Source organism: Rhipicephalus microplus, chromosome 3 (assembly GCF_043290135.1).
Source record: "Rhipicephalus microplus isolate Deutch F79 chromosome 3, USDA_Rmic, whole genome shotgun sequence".
Classification (NCBI taxonomy): domain Eukaryota; kingdom Metazoa; phylum Arthropoda; class Arachnida; order Ixodida; family Ixodidae; genus Rhipicephalus; species Rhipicephalus microplus.
The window spans coordinates 4,999,798-5,014,761 of NC_134702.1; the positions used below are offsets into that span (position 1 = coordinate 4,999,798).

General features: G+C 41.7%; 1 protein-coding gene across 2 annotated transcripts in view; it reads left to right on the forward strand.

Moving 5' to 3' along the window:
- Nucleotides 1–14,964, forward strand: part of mTor (serine/threonine-protein kinase Tor) — a 278,630-nt gene that overhangs the window by 112,232 nt on the left and 151,434 nt on the right. For both annotated transcript variants that reach the window (XM_075888782.1, XM_037433800.2), the window contains exons 23-26: nt 3,729–3,869; nt 5,560–5,706; nt 6,154–6,296; nt 12,889–13,051. In XM_075888782.1, the coding sequence (XP_075744897.1) occupies nt 3,729–3,869; nt 5,560–5,706; nt 6,154–6,296; nt 12,889–13,051 (594 nt within the window). The remainder of the gene's footprint in view (nt 1–3,728; nt 3,870–5,559; nt 5,707–6,153; nt 6,297–12,888; nt 13,052–14,964) is intronic.

Sequence of the window (14,964 nt, forward strand, 5' to 3'; positions counted from 1 at the left end):
AGAAATTAACACGGCATGCAGCGTGAAATGGGTGCCCTTTGTTTTTTCGTGGCATAAAGAGGGCAAGCTGATATGTCACGTGAATTCAAATCTCAGCAGCTTGTCAATAAATTATGCCGTCTGTAGCCACTTCGCATCTGTTTTAGCTATGCTTGCTTTTCAAATATGCAATCCTGACAAAAGCATATGTCGTAAAAAATCTCAGCAAAAGCACTGAAGCATACCAGAAATCAAAAGGGGCAGCTGGCATTGGATATGATGTCTTCAAAAAAGAAGTTTTATTTTCATTTTGTCTTTTGTTCAAGGTTGGGTTTCCTGGATCCCACATGAGAATCATTGTCTTATAGTGTGCCGTGGTGCATGAGGTTGTAAATTTGAGCAGCCGTTGTTACAGTGGGGCACACTGTACCACATGAAGATGAGACAAAAATTCAGGAGATCCCACGTACAGTAGACTTTCAGTAAACGTAAATCTGTTAAACGGATCTGCTGCTTAAATGAGACAACTTTCTCTGATGTGATTGGTTTCATGCTTGAATGCTGCGACCCACTTCACCTCTCAGTAAACGGAACTTGTGTTAAAGGGTTCCTGAAATGGCTTTTTTACATTCTGTTTTTGATTAGACCACTACTGAAGCAAATCATTGGCACCAGAGTTCAATCGAAACACCTATTAGAAACACCCATTATTACGGAGCTACGAGTACTAAAAAAAAAATGTACTCTCCTCCTCCACTCTACCTTTCACCCTCAACTGCCCTCAACTCTTCCTTCGAGCGCTCGGGGCAAGCTCCGCCTTCACAGCGCCTGCGTCATGACGTGGCGTGAGAACGCATACGTGTAGATCCTGCCGCCAATTCGATACCGACAGTCTGTGCTGCACTTTCCACAGCCTTCAGATCAGCTGGAAACGATGATGTCAGTGGGGCAGATTGTGTCACTTGGTGTATGGGCAATTGAAAATGTGTTTGGCCGAGTCGCAGCGATCTGGAGCGATTCACAGCTTTAAAGCGTTGCAATAAATTGCACAGTTTATGCAGGGAACCCAAATGACTCCCAAAATTACCCCTGGGACTTAGTCTACCGGCCCAACGTGTTTGTAAAAAATCGTCAAAACTATTTCATGGTCCCTTTAAATGAAACACATTTTCCCGGTTCCTTAGGGTTCTGTTTAATGAGAGTCTACTGTACCTGGAAATGATGTTATGCAAAGCATGCGGCGGGAAGGTGACCGTGTTGCAATTTTTTTATTGAGCGACGCGTCTTGAACTGATACTAAATACATGTACAAATGTTGCACGCATAGACATATGTTGAAGGGTTGAAGATGTCCATATAATCAGTTGTTTGCACTTGCGCAACGATGCCAACTGGAACATGTGTATTAGGAACACCAGAAGCTGATGTGAAGCACTGATGCTCGCGAGGATGCTGGCCCTGGACACTGCTACAAAAATCAACCTCAGCACATAGGAACTAACCACAATCAACGTTAACCCGACGTGATGGCTGTATCAGAAGAGTACATATGTAATGTTTATAAAAATGGGTAGGCAGCACTGCAACCACTCTTGACGCTTCATAAAGATTAGCGTCTATTTGAAAAGTAGTTCCAAAACCTGGTGTAGCTCTGTGGTGAAATGCTTCGTTGCCACCCAGATTGCTTGGCTTTGATCCCAGCTGGGACCCTGACATTTATTCTTTGCATTCGTCGAGTCGACGCTACCGATGTCTGGTATATTTCTTAACGCTTGCGCGTTAAAATTACCCATGTGTGTTCTCGTCGTTTCTGGGTAGATACTAAGTGTCAATCATCTGTGGTGCATACCCGCACAACAGCAACACATACCCGTGGGTATGTGCCACTGTCTGGTGGGAAGTGTTTGACGACGTACGCGTTGGAATTGTGGCATTATTCATGTTTTGACCAGCATGTCGTATTCATCAAATCATCTTACTCCCCATGCTAATTTTGGTTCACGCCAAGTCAAGGGGGTGACCACAAGAGCACCTGAACGTAAGCAGCTAGATAAATAGATACGCTCAAAGTGGCCGAAGTTCGCTAAAAAATGCTTCGCATATAAAATTGGGGGACCCTTAAGCTTCGCCTTTAAGAGTTGAATGTGATAGCGATATTCTATCTCTAGTGCAACTTTAAACAATTAGTGCATGAAATTTTTTCAAACTTGCTCTGCACCCCCTGCGTGGCCTTAAGGGAATACGCACAGTAACGTGTCTTTTGTAGTGGGTGAATGGCTTTAAACTATGAAGTCATTATGATAATCCCATGTTTTGATGCCAGATGGCAAAATACGCATGTACCACGCATTGTTGCTAGAATATTTTATGTTGTATTAAGATACATGTATACAGGACACGTGTATTTGTAAAGCATGAAAGGTATTTTCGCTATATTCCCACTCAGACACATGGCTGTGTTTTAAAAAACTTGTTTGCCACACAGACGACCTAGGTTCAATCCCCACTCGGTTCTAGAATGTTTTATTATTTGTTTTATTTGCATCTTTCTCGATTTTTCTCAACCGATGACACCGATGCTGAAATTTTTGCAAAAGGAGCTCTTCAACCCTATCGCATTAAAAAATAGGTTGTCTAAAAAATTTACCAGAAATTCAGTGTAATGCGGTGTTGGCTCTTGAACTGAGGCAGCCTGCCGTCTCTCGTTATCCTAGGTGCTTATTGTCAAAGCACATTATGCCGGGTGTTTCAAGAAATCTGTTCAATATTCTTTAAAAATTAGGAAAATGTAGTGTGTGTCTTCTTCTGTTGCGGCAGGCATCTTAAGATGGTTGAAAGCATCATTTGGGATAGTAATTAAGAAGGTTAAAGTAACTAACTTTTAATTAGCAGTGTTAGACAATCAAGTGAAATAGGAACATTCAAATTCTTCATGCGAAGAAACTATTGCAGCTTTGAGATTTCGAAAAAGCGGCCTCTAGTAGTAATTGCAAAGTAGTGAAAGTCACCGAACTTCAGTGGCCCAGAATGAGTCAGGGTCGTTATATCAACCATTAACCAACTTTGTTGTGTGGGTGTGTGGGCCGCGCTTGCAATAATAGCCCGCATGATGGGGGAGTACACCTGTGTAAATATTGAAAATAAATATATTCCTCTTGGCATTATATTTCTGCGTTTCTCCATGCTTTTTTTTAGGCTAATATGTATATACTCTGTACAAATCGTATGTTTTGACTTGCTAATTGACTGTTTTTTTTGTGGCTGGCCACACGCCACCATACATTACGTTAGGCTGTAGACTAGTCTAGCTGCCTCTGGGCAACTTTTTTTCATTGTCCTCTATCTCTATCTATAAGGTAGAACTAAAGATCTGGTTTGATAATTACTCGCCCAGATCATGTCCTCTACCTTCTTGATTATGCAAGCTGTTACAGAAACAGCAACTGTGGGTGCAGAGAAAATATTGCCTTTTCTTGATTTGTTTAAGATATTGGACACATTTCTAGAAACACCCTGTATGTATTGACATTTGCCAGTGTGATTTTTGTCAGAGCCACATAGAGGGAGCCTTTGTAAACCAAAGCAGTCTGTGGATACATAGTACCATTTTAGCTAATGTACTAGTTTTCTCAATATCATTTTGCTTGCACCTATAAACTGCATATGTGAATGCTCTGTTATTGTATATAATTATGATTTCCATTGCCATGTTCATTGATGTATATGTGCATGCACGCCTGTTCTTGCAGCAGGCTATGGACACCTTGTGTGCCATGGTTGTCCAGCTGGGCAAGAAGTACAAGATTTTTCTACCACTGGTTACCAAAGTTATCGACAACCACAAGATTGTGCACCAGCGGTACAATTCTCTAGTCACTAAAATCATTCGAGTGAGTACAACAAAAAGGGTGTTTTGTTTGAAGCAGGAAATGTGATAGCAACAAATTTAAATGCTCTGTGATATAAAGCTGGTAGCTCACTATTTGTATTTAATCTTGCTTAACTCTAGAAAACGCCAATGTGAGAGAAGCGGTCATTGCACAGTTTCTTCACATTGAGAGCTCAACACGTAGAAGGGGCATATGCACGAGCCGTCTGCTGATGCCTGTCAGGATAGTGTGTGTGCCAGTCATTGCGACGATGCTCTTATAATCAAAGTTTACTTGGAGCTGCTCGAGCAAAACATGTCGCCAACTCCCCCCTCTTTTTTCATACTCCTTCAAGATGGGCGATTGGGTTTCCCGTCTGCTTGAGCATCAATTGACGCCTGGCCTTGCACGTGGGGTGATGTTATTGCATGTGCCCTCCGTGCAAGAGAGACTGGTCAGTCTGTTTTATCCATGCTTCAGCCACGTTCGTTGCCCCCATTCTCATACTTTTACCCACCGGTAGATCATACCATGTACAGGGGCATGCTATTAATTCGTACTTTATATGGAACATGATGGAACAATATGGAACATGTGGAACAATAATTTGAGCACAGCAAAGCCTGTTGTATTAATCTAATTTTATCTAGTTGATTGCAAGTTTGGAATTATTGTGTTAAGCAGAATCAATTGCTAACACTTCTTGCATTGTCCAGATCATTGTACAAATAAGCTGTGTTTGAAGGAAGACATCATGTTGACATGCATTGTCAAACTTTCAATCACTCTACAGACCCTACAGCACTGGCATGGTGAAAAAAAAGGAAAGCTTTGTTTAATTTTTTCATGCCCAGTGTTTACATGTGTGCACACTTGTTTTTACTAGTTCTTTCAAGTAGTCGCTGGAAGCGAGCAAGGTACATTAAACTTTCGAAGAATTTAACCTCCATCTGCAGTGAACATTGGTACTCGAAGCACACGCAGCACATGTAGAGACGGTGGAAAGCATAACAAGGTCGAAAGCAAAGAAGGGGATTGCGTGAAGGGAGGAAGGGGGTGTAGACTTTAATTCCCGCCCAATTACCGTACGACAAAAAAGAAGCGTAAAGTACATGTCTCTCTATCAAATACTGGTGGCTGCCCACCACTGAGCTGCTGTTCTTTGTGCCACTGGTGATTGAAGAGCGGCTCTGCCATCAATAATTGAGGCTTCAAAAAAAGGGGGAGGGGGCTGTAGTAGAGTGTCTATTGTTGATTGAAGAGCATCTCCCCCAATTAGCAGCTACACTTCCTATGGTGAACAGTGGCTTTAAGAGTTGAGAAGGAAAACTTCGTCAACACGCAGAATAAATATACGTGACAGCTTGAGTCGGAGAGCAAGTGTAATGTTACAGCCATTTCATAACTCTTCTTAGCGTCTTGTTTGTCTGGTCTTTGGTTGCAGTACTAGTTCTGGTTTCAGTTGTAAGTAGACCCCTCCCCCCCCTCCTGTCTCCTTTTGATTTCCGATTTTCATAAAACAGGTCAATGTTCACTTGTGGTATATATGGTACATTGTCAATTTTACTGACCTCATTATACCGGCACTTAACTAACTTTGTTTAGTAATTGCCTCTGTAAGAGTTAGCAAATATTTTTTAAGTGCTTAGGCATACTTTCTCTTTAAGAAAAGTGCATATGTAAAATACTATAGTGCCACGTTTCCATGCAGAGCACCAGTCTTATAGACGATGACGAAACGTTCGGTGTGGATAAACGGCAACCCAGGAGCAGACAGCAGTCAGAGGACCAGCCTGCATCAAACACAGAGATCACAACAGTCAAGAAACAGAAAGTTTGTTCGGCCAACTTGGAGCGGGTGAGCGGGTTGCTTCCAATCTACAGTCAAGTGTGAAAGAACAAACATATTTGTTTGGATAAAGAACAGCAGACGATGCAATAACAATACAGGAAAAATTTGTTTCTGTTAAAGAAAGCTATTCGAAATGCAAAGTTATTATGGGGGAAATAACAGTAGTCAAAAAGTTCCTTTTTTTTTATTTGCTTTCTACAGCCACATAAAGCCAAAAGAAGTTGAAGGCTAGAAAAGCCTTTGAAATTATCTTCTCATTGAGCACTTTGTAACAATTATATATTTTAATTTTTAATTAAAAGAATAGAACATTCTCAATGTGCCTTCTCTGACTCAGTGTGTTGGTTCAGTTTTACCTTCACTGCTGCATGAAAATGTACTTTCAATCAGTTTATTACCGTTCTCTCTTATTTCTTTGCAGTGTTTTACAGTGATGTGTCTGTCGTTTTGTAGTTGTGGACACCAGCCAAGAGAGTTTCTAAGGATGACTGGTTGGAATGGCTTAGAAGGCTAAGCATTGAGCTTCTCAAGGCCTCACCATCACCGGCCCTTCGTTCCTGTTGGTCCCTCGCTCACAGTTACAACCAGCTCCCCAAGTGAGGGCATTTGCTGCACATTTTACCTGCTTTAATAACCATTTGAAAGGTTTGCCTTAACACTCATAAGAAAGGTTGTCCACATGCACAGAATATGTGGCCTTTACATGGGAACATGCACTTCACACTTTCTCGAGTTCGAACCTTGCTGGACCAACAGATCTGTCAGAAAGTACACCAGTCAGGGCTTAAGCCAATCTTTTACGCTCGTGCTGCCTCACTTTCGGGGTTGTGGTAGAAAATTTTTACATGGCCAATGTGGCTCTCAGCAAAAAAAAAGTTACAGCATATCCACAGAGTAAATGATTATGAGGGGTCAAAGGTCCAGAGGTACATCCGTAAACTGTGAATCCCACTAGATAAATCGGGCGATGGCGCTGCTAGGATGGTGCCACTAGTACTCAGAGTGCTCACTAGATGGTGCCACTGCACCATCTAGGGAGCACTCTGAGTATTAATGGAATTGCCCCCGCCGCTCTCGAGTTGCTGCCGCGTGAACGAGCTGGTGGTGGGAGTGAGTGCCGCGGTGCCATCTAGTGAGTACTCCCAGTACTAGAGGTGGCTACAATGGACAACGGTGGACAAACCCACACTCTAAGAACTTCGCCCTTAAAAAAAAAATGGCTTTTCAAACTACTTGTGTACCATTTTGTAATGTGAAAAGTTGAAAAGTTTACATTAATAGCGCTGCTGAATAATGCACTTAAGTGAGCTGCAGTGTTAATTTCCTGTGACCATTTCCAATACCATATAAGATCTTGAGTTTGGACCCCACTCCCACCCCTTTTTCAAACCAAATGATTGTGAAGAAAGTTATATTCATGCAACAGCCGCTCATCTTTTTAAAGCACCTGCTTAATGCAGCCATACTACCATGTTTGCACTGCAGCCCCCGATATTCTACAAGAAATGTTTTTTGAGCTCCTGCAGTGCCACAATTCTTTAACTTAGTTTCGCTACGGCTGTTGAAGACGCCTACACCTGGTAAACAATCACGTTCGGCAATATTTTCATCAGTTTATGGTCATGCACATTGGTGTATCCAAGTGATAACGTTATTGGCCTGTACAGTTGGCACAATTTTACATTGATGATTGCCAAGTGCCTTGCAAAAGTACCCCCGAAAGCAATGTATTTATCTCCGTTATCAATTAAAAAAGCCATTGCTCCCGCGTGAAAGTCGTTGTGGCGATGCGCTCTGTAGGAATAGGATATGAGCAGCTTGTCCGATTTATGGCAGTTGTTAGCTTGCAAAAGCCAATGCATCAAAAGACATTCACAGCCATCAGCCGGATAGTTTGTGATGCGGCAATGGATGATGTCAGTGCCAATCTTGCGAGGTCGAAGGAACTCACATGAGGAAGCTTAGCGGGGACGACAATGCCATTATGTACGACGGCATGTGGCACAAACATGGCCGCGAAATGACATCAGCACGGTTGTGTCCCTCGACACTGGACTTAGTTTAGATTTCGCAGTCCTGTCGAACTTCTTCCTAGCTTGCAGTAGGCACAAAGCTCTGCGAGATCGAGCGAAAGAAGTTTTACAAGCGTTTCACGGCCCTGTCTGTGAGCGAAATGTCTGTAAGGAGTCAGCTCGAAAAAGCCGAGAAAGACAAACTCATGGTGCTGACATATTTTAGTGGCAGTGGCCGCTACAAGAAGGATTACTGTTTTTGATGTGTAGATTTCATTCCATTTATAGACATCTTACATAAATAAAAACTCAATTTTAACTTTAAAACTTTTTTTTCTGAAAACAAAAATTTTTCATTTTTTTTCAATGTGCCCCTTTTTTTTGGGGCACTTCTAGTGCTCAGATCTGCACGAATTTTCGCCCAAATTTTTCCCAAAATATGACAAGTGCAATTATCTAGTTTAAATTTCAAAATTTTATTTTATAATAGAAAAATGTATGTAAACCTTTACTACGATAAGTGAAATATGGACTTTTTCACGTCTATTATTTTGCATGCCTGTTACATATTTTGTATGTGCTTCTTAATTAGTTAATTGTATTCTATTTGAAACATTATGAACTATGAATGATAAAAAATTACAGAAGTTTAAGGATGAAAAGAGGGGGGGGGGGGGGCAAAAGTGTTAAGGCTTTCACTTTGTCATTTTACAGAGCTAAAAGTAAGCAACTTGCAAGAAAACTAATTATATACTTGAAATAAGCATAAAAAATCATAAACAGCTCAAGTTTCATTGCTCAAGGGGGAATATTTAAAAAAAAGAGTGTATTCGAGTAGCATCATCTCCTCTTAAGGGGGCAGACTGGCCTTAGACATTTTTTTGTTTATTTCTTGAGTGATCTTGATCAAACTGCACAGGGTTATGCAGTTTTTCCTGCTGATTTCAAATATTTAATTACTTTTCCTCTAACTCACCTTGTTCCTGAGATGACTTAAATTCACCCCTATTGTTTACGGCCGCCATAAAAAAAAAGGCTTAATTAAAAGTCATATTTAATATATTCCAACATAGACTAATGACTATAGAGTGAAAGTATGAAAGAGTTTTTTTGTTTTTGGGCCTTTATTAGTTATTTTGCAGCAAAATGAACTATTCATTTTCTAAAGCAGTTGGAAATATGTTACAATTTTGATTAATAATTAATTAAAAAGGCATGTGCTCTAAATTCTGCTCCCATACTTGCATTCTACACACATGCAAGTTCTCACTGCAAAGAGAATTATTGTTGTACCTGCCCCAGCTGCAGAGATATTGAGGCCTCAAAATTGAATAGTCAGAAATTTACTTTTTTGAGAAAAGTGGAAAAAACTGAGAACACAGTTTCTTCAAGAAGCGAAAATCATGGTGCACATGTCTTGCAATCCTCATAAAGGCGCTCATAAATCGGTAGTAGATACAGCCGCGGGCAAAGGCGCTCATAAATTGCTCATAAATCGGTTAATTGGTCATAAAGGCGCTCATAAATCGGTAGTAGACACAGGTGCTGGCAAATTATAAAGAAGCCTCAAAGAGGGTTCCCCATTTTTTCGTAGGTTCTGCATGTTAACAGCACCAAGAATCTGGACAGTTACAATGACCATACAAAAAAATTACTACTTCCTGGTGCGTGAAAATTTTTAGAGAGATAGAAAAATACTTCCAGAAACCAAATATGTCAATTTTAAAAAATGAATTTTTTGTCACTTTTTGGTCCCAAAGACCAGTCTGCCTCCTTAAAAAGCGTCTGGTGAACTAATGCATACCAGTCACCAAATTTGTGGCACCGTACTGCGTCTTGCTTGATTCCTTCTGGGTAAAGCATGCTCATTGTCATTAAATGGCTGCCGTGAACAAAAGTTGGAAGCTTTGCTTAGCTGACGCCTCCTCTATTTTGTCAATGTTAGCCAGATGCGCCCGGTCCAGCTATTCACCACCCTCTCCTCTAGTTCTTTCCCACTCTCTCACATCGCCTAGCCTTTGGGTATGCTTTGCAGTCGTGGGGAAGAGTAGTCCCTCATGCACTGCCTCAACATGGAAATCATATGAAGTAATTTTTTGTTCAGTTGTGTACAGATCCGTGGGGCAGCGTCTTTCATTCCTTGTGTTGATAATATCGGTAGTCACGCTGGCTGGTAGTCATACGGCGTCTTGAGATGGCGTGTCGCTTTTGATGGCGCTATGCGGGCAACCAATGGGAAAGCGTCACTGCAATGTTTCTGCATGCGCTGCTCTGTGACGCGGCGACGGTATTGTCTTAAGCCAGAAAGAAGCAGCATGAAGGAGCGAATCTGACAGACGTATGGTATTGGTGTGGGAAACACGTCTGTTCCATCTTCGGAAAAAAGGGCTTGGACGCACATGTGACATGAGCAGCGCGACCCCTCTTATAGCGCTGCATTATGACCACTCCCTGAATTAAGGTGGACCGACACTCCCGTTGAGAAGCGGGCGTTTGCACTGGCATTAAAATATATGAGGCGTTTGCTTAGCCCATTGCTTTCGTCTGACTCTAAATCAAGGTTCTTTTTTTATATTTGTGACAAGTGGCAATTTTCGACGCTGTGCATTTATTTACCAAAGTTTCTGGAGAGGGTCATTTGGTTTGGTGAAAACACAACTTGGGTGTTGTACCACTCCGAGCAACACCCAAGGTTATGATCGCAAGTAAGATGGCAAAATAGCTTCACTTACACCAACTACCACAGTGTCTCAGACCAGTATTTACCGTATTCGCTCACAAAATGAACGCATTTGCATAATAAACACACCCACTACTTCAGTCATCAAAAATGGGATCTATTTTTTTCCCGCGTAATAAATGCACCCCCTACATTGATCCGCTGCAGTTCCGCTAACCAACACCTGGCGCCTCCTCACCCATTGGATCTCTTCTATTTTTTTATTTTGCCGACCCCCCTCAGCCACCTCGGCTGAGAGCAAGCCCCCCTTCGCCCGTTGCCGCGTGCGGTATTGTTTTTTTTTTACCTGTGCGCAGCACGTCTCCTGTCTTTATCTTCGCACCACAGAGGGGCTCACAAACAGTGCGAGTATAGAGACATCACAGCTGATAATCACACAGCGAGCGAAGGTCACGAAACTGCCCGTGCCAACCGACGGTGGCTTCCTGTGAATATGAAAAAGCCCAACAATGTGCACGCCGTTTTTGAGTGACGACAGGATTTGCTGTTGCGAAGGGTCATTTGTTGCTATTGCGTTGCACGTTTCTAGAAAAGAAAAAAAATCACTTGTCATCCAGAAAATATCGTGACGATTTTAACAACATGGTAGGAACCCCGCTTCTTGCTTCACTTGTTATTCGCGCATACAGAAACTTATCATGTAGAAGTGAAGCGGCGGAAGTATTTTGTCGTTAATCTTGTTATCAACAATTTGTTTTGATGCTTCAGGGGTAGCTTGCTGCAATGCTGTTTACTTACTGCAATGTTAACGACGTCGTCACTGTCGTTGTGCGAGGTTGCCGCAAAGTTGGCAAAGTGCGTCATAGAGCATGCTTTTGGGCACCCCTCGAGATCACAGCAGATACCACTGTTGCGGTTAAATGATTGCGAGAAAAGATTGCCGTAAAACGCCTTTATGGCATGCGCGGGCGGCCCGGGGACAGCTTGCAGAAGATAGCGCCATCAACCTCCGAAGATGAGTAAAGTGCAACAAAGAAGGTGTTTCCAAACGGTGTACATGTATGTAAATCGCGAAAAGCTAAGCGACCAAACTTTTTTTATGTGCATTTTTCGCTCCTCTTGCGAAAGTTTTTATAAAATTTACCCCGTGCAATAAACCCATCCCCTAACTTTGCTCCAATTTTTCGAGAAAAAAGTATGTTTATTACGCGAGTAAATATGGTATGTCAGCCTTACATGTAACGTATGGCAGCTACGAACACCTTGCCAGCACGGCAGTGGGTCATTGTCACCGTATTCCAGGATCAGCAAAATCGGTTTTTGATGTTATATAACTTGCTAATTTTTCGGTATTGCTCTACAATACGGACATTTCTGTGGTCACATTCATCAAAAAAAAAAAAAAGAATTTAATAGCCACTCTACACTTTGCGTAAAAGTTCTGATTTCAATACACTAAAGTTTGGCTAGGGTTGTGTGAATATTAGAAATTTCAAATATTTTTTTTAATATTGTTTGCTATTCAGTTTTTTTTTTTTTTCATACTGAAATTTTGTTATTCAAACTATTCTAATTTCTCAAAGACAATTATAGCCTGCATTAGATTGGCAGTCGCTCCTTCAAGTTTTCAATATGCTTGACCCCATCAAATTTTCGTATTACGGCAAAACTGCCTTTCAAGGTCTTCTACAATCTTCAATGTGCAGACTCAAAAAAATGCTGGTTCGAACATAGAGATGATAGATGTGGCAGTGGTGTGGGCTTAATTAATGCTTCCATGAGCCTGAAGTTTTGGGCAGGAAGTCCAAAAAATTAGATACTAAAGATTTTTATCGTTTAATGTTTTAGGTGTTCCTATATACTGACGTTCGAGAGGCAGGTTTGGAACTCCGGACTCAGAGGTAGTGGACCCTTGTTCGCTGCATTAGAAGTTGAAAGATGCTGAGGAAATAGTATCGTTGCCTTTCATATGTAAAATCTTAACGGCAACACTTTGGTTGTGCCAAATCAACTACAATTTGCCCTCTGCACTCTTGATAAGAGAACTACAAAACACCGTCCCACCAGCACTTCACCAACCTAGCCAAATGAAACACTTTCATTTTTCTTAACAATATGCTTAGGAAACCTCTCCAACATTTTTTTTGTGCAACTTTTCTTTGAAGTATTCTAAAAATATTCTAGAAATATTCAAGAAGTATTAGGAAAATATTTTATTCGAATCGCACTCACATTTCAATACTCCAATTTTTTTTGCTCTCAAAGTTGTGCTAACACGGCGCTAGTTTTGACATAAGGAAGCAAGCTACTGATTTTTTTGTACTTTGTTACCTCAAGGTTTAACTGTAACATTCCATCCATTACTCTCCCTGTTCTCCATTCTAAGTCTTTGCCCTTTGGTATAGCTTTTTGTGTAGGTGTGCTGCACTGACTTGGGTTATTGCTCTAGAAAAGTCTGAAACTTGGTTTCATTGCAAATCTCGTTGTTCTGGCCAGGGACCTCTTCAACGCTGCCTTCTTGTCCTGTTGGGTGTGCCTCAGTGAAAACGATCAGAAAGAGATAATAGAGAACTTCCAGAAAGCCCTGATGGACCAGGATATTCCAGAGATCACCCAGACATTGCTCAACTTGGCCGAGTTCATGGAGCACTGTGAGAAAGTAAGTGAACTGTGGTCTCGCATGAGTTGCACTTATACTAACAAAATTCGGAACCAGTGAGAAACCTAGTTTAAAGGTGCCCTGCAAAAATCTTTCATGTAATCATCAAATGGCTTGATTAAAGGGGCCCCGCAACACTTTTTGAGCATTATCAAAAAACCTATCACCTAATTTATGTATCAAATCAGCTTCGATTATCAAAAAACCTATCACCTAATTTATGTATCAAATCAGCTTCGACCTCACAAGTTAGATGAAGCCAGCGCTCTTTGCCTCTAATGTCTCTTCCTTTCCTAATAATTCTATGCGCTGTTATAATTTTTTTTTAATGAATCCGCACCAACTTTCTTAAGTATCAACCCTTTCATATTACTGTATTTACTCGCATAATGAACCCATCTTTTTTACAGAAAAGTTTACACCAATTAGGGGTAGGTGGGAGAAAAAAGTGAAGGAAGTTATAAAACAGCAAAAACTTCACATAATGGCATGAAAAACTTCCCGTCCAACGGCTGCTGGCTGTCAATTCAGTGGCAGGACGCTCTCCGCAAGGGGAAACTGCCCTTGTTCTGGCCTGAAAAGTGCGCGACAAACTTTTTTTGTAGCCCTGAGCTTTACATGCACTATCTGCGCCGCGCATGACGGGACACCTACCGCACGCAAGTGCAGGGAGAGAGTGTATTGGTGATGCTCGTTCACTCTTTGCTTGCTTGCGGCAGGTGTCTCGGCACATGTGACACAGCTGTGCAGATAGCGCGTGTACAGGACAATGCGCAGAAATCGATGCTGAAAATGTCACCAGCCGCTCGGTTCTCATGCTGCAGCACATGCTAGACCAAGTTTAGGTTAAAATTGGCCGTGTTGCTAGAGTAGCGGCCGATCGTCAACAAAAACGCAGCATCGGATGGGGTTGTGGGTGCACATCGTGGTGGACTTGGTTGCGCTTTGTTTTTTACTTTGTTTTCTCACCGCCGTGCTTGCATGGCTCTACAAGCAGAAGGTTTTTTGTTCGTTCATCAGATGGCGCCCTGCCGCGAAAGGCGCGACATTTAAATTTTTATTGACGGCATCCACACTCGTGCTGCTCGCAACTGTTTAGCATGGTTGTTAAACTATGTTTAGACTTTTATTGCATCATTATTCTGTAATATAATGGCATCATTTTAACATCATTTTGATATTCAATGGCACTGGAAATCACACCGAAATAATATACACAGCTACATTAAAAAAATCAGTTTTTTGTTTTCTTCAAGGACCAAGGGGGGGAGGTCATTATGCGAGTAAATACAGTACTTCTGGTTGCCGTGACTCCTTTTTTTTTGTGGATTCTGTGAACTGCATGCTTGTTGGTGAACCACTGCTGCCGTGCTGGCTCATGCTTATACAAATCGTGCCGGTATGGACCCTGTGTTATGGGCAGCAGTAACTGATTCGCAAACAAGCGCACGCACATGTGTAACATGATGAACAACAACAAGCAGGGTGGACAGCTGCTTGCAGACTAACCTGAAGTTATGGGCTCTTGCTTGACCAATCACAGCATGTTCGTACTGCGCATCAGAGGTCTATCTGTGTCAAATGGAGACCCGGAAAACCCAAAGAGGGGGAAGGATTGTTTCTTGGAATTTATGGAATGCCTGTGGCTCATAGCACTGCCACATGTAGTATCATTGATCACAAGGGCATTCCACACACAATGCGCATGTTTGCTTGAAATGTTTGAAGAGATATTGGAGGTGGTTTAGGGAGCTCTTTAAAAGACTTTATTGCTTCTCAAACTGACTGTACCACAAAAATGTTTAGAATCTGTTAAATACGAGGGGAGTTACAGGGACTTGTCACACGCTTTAATCATTTTCGCTCTCTCTTTTTACCCATGAGTACACTGAAAGCAACGTTGGGGGGGATTA